General features: G+C 36.1%; 3 protein-coding genes across 3 annotated transcripts; 1 reads left to right on the forward strand and 2 right to left on the reverse strand.

Moving 5' to 3' along the window:
* Nucleotides 1-1,041: 1,041 nt before the first annotated feature.
* LOC125188844 (small ribosomal subunit protein uS17y) lies at nucleotides 1,042-3,267 on the forward strand. The gene is made up of 6 exons (XM_048085907.2): nucleotides 1,042-1,161; nucleotides 1,254-1,294; nucleotides 1,380-1,480; nucleotides 2,470-2,614; nucleotides 2,704-2,793; nucleotides 2,882-3,267. Exons 1-6 carry the CDS (start codon nucleotides 1,150-1,152, stop codon nucleotides 2,970-2,972), a joined length of 480 nt encoding a protein of 159 aa, XP_047941864.1. The 5' UTR covers nucleotides 1,042-1,149; the 3' UTR covers nucleotides 2,973-3,267.
* A 144-nt stretch (nucleotides 3,268-3,411) lies between these two features.
* Nucleotides 3,412-5,635, reverse strand: LOC125188843 (6,7-dimethyl-8-ribityllumazine synthase). The gene is made up of 4 exons (XM_048085906.2): nucleotides 5,129-5,635; nucleotides 4,972-5,034; nucleotides 3,821-3,993; nucleotides 3,412-3,722 (listed from the first exon to the last, which is right to left on the reverse strand). Exons 1-4 carry the CDS (start codon nucleotides 5,448-5,450, stop codon nucleotides 3,528-3,530), a joined length of 753 nt encoding a protein of 250 aa, XP_047941863.1. The 5' UTR covers nucleotides 5,451-5,635; the 3' UTR covers nucleotides 3,412-3,527.
* A 2,640-nt stretch (nucleotides 5,636-8,275) lies between these two features.
* Nucleotides 8,276-8,665, reverse strand: LOC125190065 (RING-H2 finger protein ATL78-like). The gene has a single exon (XM_048087262.1). The coding sequence runs from the start codon at nucleotides 8,663-8,665 to the stop codon at nucleotides 8,276-8,278; it is 390 nt and encodes a 129-aa protein (XP_047943219.1).
* Nucleotides 8,666-8,762: the final 97 nt, after the last annotated feature.

Consider the following 8,762-nt stretch of genomic DNA (forward strand, 5'->3'; position numbering starts at 1 on the left):
AACACTATATTGACATTTTCATCCAAAACCCTAATTTGACATTTTTTTTTTATCTTTTTTTATTTAATTAATAAAAATAAAAATTACACGTGGTAAATTGTAGACTGCACGTTTTTTAAAATCATGTGGTCTTAAATTAATTGTACTTAGCAATTAAATGATGAGGTAGCAATTGATCACTCCCCACTGTAGAATAGTATACCCTTCGTCCTTTAAAATTTGTCACTTATTTCCTACAGCTGATATCCGCGCGACATTCGACCGAACGACCGCCATTGTGGCGTCAGTCGGACGTCCAAGTTAAAATTCATTTTTTTAACTCTATAAATACGGCTCGTTGAACTTCATTTCGTATTCGTGTCGAAACTTTAATTCCGTAAATTGAATAATTGTGAATTTAATTGTGGGAAGTCCTAGTGTAGGGGAAGTCCTAATGATGTGGCAGAAAGTTTTTGTGGGAAGTCCTAGTGGGAAGTCCGCCACCGGAGATGCTCTTAAAAAATTTTCATCTTTCACTTTTACCATTTTTAGTAATGGACCTCACATTCCACCGACGCATTCTCATTCACATTTTATTTTGAAACTAATATATAAAAGTAGGACTCACATGCCATCAACCTTTTCAACCCTCAGGTCAAATGGTGCCAAATTTTAAGGGACGGAAGGGTATTTTTTTTATATGAAAAAAATAAAAAATGTAGTCACTACAATTTTTTTCTCCATTAATCTATTAAGAAATAAACAAGGATGTCTGATAAAAAAACAAAATCAGACAAATAATATTTTATTATATAATTTATCACAAAGTTTGAATTAGGAATGGGCTTTCGGATCTAGGATTAGATTTTGACTATACCCATTTGGATTTTGAAACTACACCAATACAAGTAATTTCAAAAATTTAATTTATTACTAGTACGCAGTAGAAAATAGGGCTTGCATTTTTTTTTTTGCTTTAAAAAAACTACTAATCAAATTGAATTTCTGAATTTTGGAATTTCTTTTTTGCTCTGATCCAATAATATTAAATTTAATAAAACACAAAAAAAAATCTCTAATAAAACTAATCCAATAGGAATCCAGAGCAAATTAGGGTTTTTCTGGCTGCAGCTCATTAATCCATTCATCCGAGCTCTACAGTCATCAGCAATGGCGGAACAGGTAAACCGCCTCTCTCTCACTCTATCACGATATGTATTCATCCGTCCGCGTTCGTATATCCATTTACACTTTATGTATTCTTATTTTTGTAGACGGAGAAGGCGTTTCTGAAGCAGCCCAAGGTGTTTCTATGGTAAGATTCGTAGCTCATTTTGGCTAATCATGATTGTATAGATGTCAATTGCGGAGTGCTGAGTGGAGAGATTGTGATTTGACAGCTCGAAGAAATCGGGGAAGGGTAAGGCGCCGGGGAAAGGGGGAAACCGCTACTGGAAGAACATTGGACTAGGGTTTAAAACGCCGCGCGAGGCAATCGAAGGTATGCTATTGTTAATCGCGATTGCTTTAATTGATTATTTCATTAATTTGTGCGTATTGCCCTGCTTGAATATGCTGTGAAAGATCACTAGTATTTAGAGGAGATTGGACTAGGTTATCGTTTTCAATGTTTCTGACGTGTGTCATCTGTTTTTGCTTGTTGATGTTTGGTGTTGATTCAGTTGGTAAGCTCTTGGCATGTGAAAATGTGTTAAAACTTGTATATTATTTAGGCCCCTTGTTATATTTCTCTTTTCATTAACTATGATTAATAGTTTGTGGCATGGTAGCATTGGTTTGGTTGCATTGCTTTGGTGTTTAAGGACTTTGATGGTTACAATTTACAACCTCGAGTGTTTTTGTACTTTTAGTCGTATATTTGCCTATTTGTTGCCAGGGGTTGTATCATGGCTGTGGTAAACCTGACACACTGCACAAACCCAAGGACAACATGGTGTCGAACACTAGTTACAGATTAATGGCATGACTATACTCGTTCGTGTATTCATTTATATACTCCATGTTAGAGTAAAATTGATAACATGATATTATAGCATTAGTTGCCACCCCTACTTTCTAATTAGCATTGATTTACTTGTGGTTTTCTTCATAGCCACATGCTTTGGTTGTGGATGTTCTTGAATCAAATGTCAAGTAAAGTGATCCTGTTCTATATTTGTTGACCTTGATTCAACCTCATAGGTTTTCATATTAACTCAAGAAGATATCTTGTTTTTTAATTCACTTTTTAATGAGATAAAGGTTGGTCAGTTGGGAGCAAAATACTTTGGTATTTCAAGAAACTAATAGCTGATTCTTTAATGGATGTGTTGGATGTGTGCGTTTTTTTATTACTAATCTATATAAAGATTGTACAATCGATGGAAAGATAAGTAACATCAAATTACACCTACAGCTGATATCTGTGTGATATTATTACTCATATTGGGAGTGATTGCATTCTAATTAGCTTAAATTCCTCTTCCCCAGGTACTTACATTGACAAGAAATGCCCATTCGTTGGCGATGTATCCATCAGAGGCCGTATCCTTGCTGGTACCTGCCACAGTGCTAAAATGATGAGAACAATCATTGTTCGCAGAAACTACCTGCATTGGGTGAAGAAGTACCAAAGGTATAACGAGCCCCTCAGAAAAAGCCAGTACCAATATTCATGTGGTTTCTTAAGAATTTCCCTTTTTGATTGCTCGGATTGCACTTCAGATACGAGAAAAGGCATTCAAATATCCCAGCTCACATATCCCCCTGCTTCCGCGTGAAAGAGGGTGACCATGTCACAATTGGCCAATGCAGGTCAGCATTATAAACCTTATCAATCACTCTATTGGAAAAAACTTGATTAATCTAATTGTGAATGACCTCTCTCTACATTGACTTCCAGGCCCCTGTCGAAGACTGTCAGGTTCAACGTTCTTAAGGTGATACCAGCTGGTTCTTCCGGCCTGGGCAAGAAGGCTTTTACTGGAATGTGAGCACCTGAATTTCATTTTGGCTGTTGAAGATTTCGAGTGATACCTCCTCTGAAAAGAAGTTTTGCAGTATTTGGTTGAAGACTTGTTTACTTAGCACTGTTTCGTTCGTTTAGTTTGAACTATTTATGCTTCCTAGCTTGACGATGAAATGCATCTTAGTTGGTACGTTGTGTATCTCCAAGGGCAAATGAAAAACTATAATCAGTATTTATCTTTTTTAAAACAAGTTTTTTGGGCTAGCTTAGATAATAGGACACTCATTTTTATTAAAATTTTGTGGAATTCCCCCTGCTAACGTTCATATGCTCAAGCTCTATTGTTCTAATTTGTAAATCTCATTAAGCAAGCAGTTCATCTCTGATTTTAATTTAGTGCTTTGGTATCATTAATTGATGCAAAATGACTTCTCAAAGGGTAAAATGGGGTGAAAAATCCTCTGTAAATTCAAGAAAGTTTCATTAAATGCATCAAACACAGAAGTTTTTAGTCCCCACAGTAGTCTAAATATGTACAAATTAAAGGATCCATACAAGAAAAAGTTTTAAATACAGATATTCAAACAGAAGGGCCAGATCTGAGCACCCTTTCTAGCCTCTCAGCCTTCGAGTAATCGTTTTCGGAAAGGGGCCCTGCTGGAAATGGTGTGATTTCCACAGTCAGATGTGGCGTAGGAAGCTCGTCAAACAAGGCGCGCACGTTGTTGCAACAGACGCTCTCTCCGTGAGCAGTTTCCCTCCTAATCTGACAGCCCTGGAGGATAGAGATTACAAAAAGATTAGAGGAAAGAATCAATAGACAAGTTTTGGGACAACGACAATCACAGAGCCTAGTGGTTAGTGTTAGATTACCTTGTGTGACGTGGCATCTCTGAACTGATCATCATCCGACAACACGGATGCAATTGCTTTAAGCAGACGCCTTCCCTCAGTTTTCGAGGGCACTCTGTAATTGCGCCTAAGGGTGCCTTTCGTCGTGGGATGCCATTTGCCCACAAGTTTTCTTCTTTCAGCTGCCTCCTTTTCTATTTATAGTTGACACAAGTGGATCCCTTAGCTCGGAACATTCGAATAATAGCAACCAACAAACTATGCTACTAGAACATGGCAGAGTGGGTGAGCTTGTCCGTGAAGTGTGAGTGAAACGTCATTACTCATCAGTACGAACTCACACCACACCTTGTATGTCAAGCCCATAGCTCAGACCTTGCATAAATACTTTTCCAAAACAAGTGTACTAATTTTCATCCTTTTATGCTGATTCTAATTGTATGTATCCCCCTCTGTCTAATAGGAACCAAATCGGAACTTCTGGTTACTAGTATCTCTTTATTTCGTCATGTAAATACTGCAATTAACCAAACCCAGCTCATTGCTAACAGCTACAGGCTACATTTTACAGACCCCACAAGATACTAACATCAAAACCAAACAAGACTGGTTTACTCAAACGAAGCCATTAAACTGAGCTCAATAAACATTAATCGAATGTTTCTAAAGAAGATGATACCAATTGTATTTAAAGCATAGTGTGGCTCAATGTCGTATAAAACAATACTAATCGAATGTTTTGAAGAAGATGATAATAACGAAGAACTCATCATCAAGATCGACATTTCAAGAACCGAACAGCATTTAATTTAAGGCCATCATACAAGTACATGGGTTATGTTAACAAATTCCACTGAGGCTAAAAACAATACTGAAAAATCTATAGTTACATATCAAGACAGGTAAGATGATTAAAGAAATCTTTGCAAGCATTTCTGAAGGGAGCTAAAAAAAAAAATCTGTAGTTATCCATTAAATCTACAGTTACAATCTTTAAACAACAAGTTATATATCGACAAGTTGAGCCAAATCAAATGAAATTGGCAAACATTTCACTTTTTTCAAAGCTTGATCAAACTGTTCAGCAGTGAGGAATTTCAGCAAATGAAATGATAACTCTAAAGAAAGAAAGTAATGAAGAAATTGTCCAAAGAAATAAGAGAAGCACAAACCTGGTTTGCTCAGCTCCCCAAACCACTTAGAGAACCCCAAATCCAGACCTCCACTTTCCATATCTACCAAGAAATACAATAAAGGTCAAGTCTTTCTTCGACCAACACAAAATACCTTCTTTTCACAGAGAGAGGGGGGGGGGGGGGGGGGAAGTACCTGAAACGATGGGATTATCGGGAGATCCAGCAAGCCCAGCTTTCAACAGAGCATAGAAAATGCAGAGGCGGCCGGCCCACAAAACTGGGGCCTCCAGCAAAGTGGCAGATGGAGCAATCGATCTTCGATTACCGTTACTGTCATAGCGCCAAGTGTTCGACGATTTGCCGCAGAGATGAAATCGTCGATCGAGAAGCGGTAAGAAGGGGGTTTTGGTGAGGGAGAGTGAAGGGGGGTTTTTGGTGGTGTAGCAGTGCCGGCAGCCAAACGGCGAGGCGTAGGCGACGGATGCGGCGGAGGAAACGGTTGTTTGCAGAAGCATTTCTGAGCTAAGGAGAAATTGAATGACTCTTTGCCTCTAAACTATTTCTTCAATTAGAAGTACTTACAAAAATTGTGCAAATTTTAAAAAATTGTAGTGATAATTATTTTAAATTCTACATAATTCGAAAACCATTAGTAAAATTATGAATTTAATATTCAAATTTCTTATAGACCGTCCCATAATTTTGAAATTATAGGAGTACTAATTATACTTGATTTAGAACTAAAATAAATAATATTGATGTCGCTAGCACAATTAAGTCCAAACTAGGATATTTAAATTATATATCCACATCGGATAAGATTGTTATCCTGTCACGTGGAAATTCAATTATTTATTACTACATATATTATCGCCTATTTCAATTATTGGGCTATCGGTATTTAACTGTATTTCCATTTTAAGGCCCATTACACATGCATGATTTAAGGCTATTATAAGAGCATCTCCAATAGCGGCTAGCCCACCGGCTAATCGATTCGCATCGCTAGTCGGTCAGCTAGCCGAACCATTGGAACCGGTCAGCGGCATTTTGGCTAGCCGATCGGCGAGCTCTAGCCAATTTGCGGGCGCTAGCCGACCGCTGGCCAATCCCGCTAGCCGCCATTGTAGGCTCAATTTCGGTTAGCCGGTTGTATTTTTTTTTAATGTATTTTTTAATGAATTTTTTGTTGCATTTTTAATGTATTTTTTTTAATTATGTAACTTTTTTTTGGATGGACCTTTTTTTAATTTATATAAAATTATTGCATTTTTTAATGTATTTTTTTAATAAATTAGTGAGGAGTAGATTGGGGCGGTGGCTCGTGTGTGAAAGCCTGGATTTTTTTTATTATGTATTTTTTTTTATTTTTAGTTAATATACTTTTTTTATTTAAATAAGATTAACAAATTTTTCCCGTACATGTGTCGTAAATTTAATTCCGTATTTTGTGTTTAATTCTGTAAATGTAGTTGTTTTTGAATTATTTTTATTGCGGCTAGCCTGTGGTTGGCCTTAGGCTAGCCTATTTGAGTAAAATGATGATGTGACAGGTAGAATTTTAGTGCTGATGACGTGGCAGAGAGAGAGAGTGGCTAGCCTGTGATTGGCCTAAAGAGATTGGAGATGCTCTAAATGAATCGAGGGGAAGAAAAGTTGAAAGGGCAAAAGAGTTATACAAACTGCTCCATCCTTATTAATTTCACAAGAATGTTAATTATTTGAATTTGAAAATGATAGTGTTATATTACATTTCAATAAGAGATGTTAATCAAGCCGGTTCATCCAATTTCGAACTAGTCCATTTAATTTCATGCTATTTTTGATAGACGTTTTCTTTATTTTGGACTGAAATAAAACTCGGATACAACCTAAAACGATCAACCTTCGCCCTTTCAACAATCAATTTTCTACACCTTGAAATTAAACGATTAAAAAAACATATATGGGTCAGAAATATTGAAAATGATAATTTGAATTTTCAAATTTTCTTGATTTTAAAAAATAAAATATGCACCACGATTTGAATTAGTTCGGGTATATATCATTAACTTTTTTGTACTCCTAATAAAGAATTATTTTTAAAAAATAAAACTTATAAATCACTAGCGTGACTAGAAAGATCATGTTACCAAATAAACCAAATTACCCTAATTTTCAATTTAAAGTAAAAAAAAATTAATTACAACATCTACTTCAATATTCCTCCACAATTACTACATACATATTGTACCCAATTAATCAACTCGATCAAGCTTCAGACAAGATGATGCCGGCAAAGCGGACAAGTGTTGTTCTCCCGCAGCCACGCCTCGATGCAGTGCGCGTGGAAGCGATGGCCGCACGTGTTGATTGTGGCGCGTCGCTCCCACGCGACGTACCCTTCTAGGCAAATGGTGCATCCGGCTTCGCTCAAACTCCCATCGCTGCCAACGACGTCGTGCTCAATTTTCTCGAGCTTCTCGTGTAGCTCGGCCTTGTCTCCTTCGTGACGAGGAGGGTCATCGTCGTCGAGTATCCATATCACAACAAAAACAATAGCTGCGATCGCAATCACAACCCAAAAGCTAACCATTGTTAAGATATGAGAGTTTCTTATGTAAATATACTATTTAATTATATATGATACAATTGTAATTCTTTCCTATTCCAAGTCAATTAATTATTTACTTATTTAGTTTCCAATGAAAGTAGGGCTATGTAAGCATATATATGGTGTTATTATCATTATTCTTAATGTTGCTATTTTATAATAATAAGGGTTAATTAATAATTATAGATTTATAGTAGTATCTAGTTGAAATCTATCCCAATCTTTTTATATCCAATCTATTAAAATTTTATCAAATCTATAACAGAGCATATATGACATGAATTTATATGGATATTCGTTTAGTAGGTTCTGATTGATTTCGTTTAGATCAAAAAAATCTGAATTATATTTATGTAGGCATTATTTTATTTTATTATAAGTATTATAACACAGTATTTTATTTAAATTATATTTCTCTAATCAATGATAATTGAAAATTTGAATTTTTTGGATATTTTGATTTATTTATTTGCACTCGGTTAAGTTTCTTTTCTCTCCAAAATTTAGAATCTACTAATTAGGAAAAAAATTCAATCATAAGTATTTCAAATACATTCAATTTAATCGTGAAACACTAGTGTGACAATAACATTAAAGATCATTAAAATAAAAACATTATATCACCAAATAAACAAAAATTTGAATTCACTAAAAAAAACAATTATGAATTACCTACTTCAAAATTATTCCTAAAAAAAACTAATAATAAAAATTACGAAATAAGTAATTAATGAACCCGATCATGCTTCAAACGAGATGATGCCGACAAAGGGGACAATTGTCGTTTTTCTCCAGCCACGACTCGATGCACTGGGCATGGAAGTGGTGGCTGCAGGCATCAATAGTGGCGCTTAGCTCTTTGCCACGGTATTTTTCTAGGCAAATAGAGCAGCCGCCGTCTATCGAACCCTCGTCGGTGCATTCATCGTAGATAATTTTCTCGACCTTCACTTGTACTGCGGCCTCGGGCGGCATGGGGCGGACTATAGTGATCCGAGCCACATTCGGCTGAGGCTGCTCTACGTTGTTGTTGTTATTGTTGTCGTCGAGCGGTATCACTCCACTGCAAAATAAAGCACAAGCCATCATCACCACTCCGACAACGAACCCTACAAGAACGGCTGTGAATATATCCATCAATCACTATAGTGAAATTCAAATTTTTATTTTTTTTAGTTGTAAATTTCTTTACATGCGTGTGCGTCTATATAATGTGAATAGTTCTAATCTATTC

This window comes from Salvia hispanica, chromosome 5 (genome assembly GCF_029641045.1).
Source record: "Salvia hispanica isolate PSC_SH4W2 chromosome 5, Shi_PSC_v1, whole genome shotgun sequence".
Classification (NCBI taxonomy): Eukaryota; Viridiplantae; Streptophyta; class Magnoliopsida; order Lamiales; family Lamiaceae; genus Salvia; species Salvia hispanica.

What these genes read in the sequence shown, in the direction of transcription:
- LOC125188844 (XM_048085907.2), top strand. An exon ending in GCCGCGCGAGGCAATCGAAG is followed by an intron (nt 1,481 to 2,469) that starts GTATGCTATTGT and finishes CCTCTTCCCCAG; the next exon opens with GTACTTACATTGACAAGAAA. An exon ending in TGGGTGAAGAAGTACCAAAG is followed by an intron (nt 2,615 to 2,703) that starts GTATAACGAGCC and finishes ATTGCACTTCAG; the next exon opens with ATACGAGAAAAGGCATTCAA.
- LOC125188843 (XM_048085906.2), bottom strand. Translation starts at nt 5,450, where the DNA reads ATGCTTCTGCAAACAACCGTTTCCTCCGCCGCATCCGTCGCCTACGCC. An exon ending in CGATAATCCCATCGTTTCAG is followed by an intron (nt 5,035 to 5,128) that starts GTACTTCCCCCC and finishes ATTTCTTGGTAG; the next exon opens with ATATGGAAAGTGGAGGTCTG. An exon ending in GAGATGCCACGTCACACAAG is followed by an intron (nt 3,723 to 3,820) that starts GTAATCTAACAC and finishes TCTATCCTCCAG; the next exon opens with GGCTGTCAGATTAGGAGGGA.
- LOC125190065 (XM_048087262.1), bottom strand. Translation starts at nt 8,665, where the DNA reads ATGGATATATTCACAGCCGTTCTTGTAGGGTTCGTTGTCGGAGTGGTG.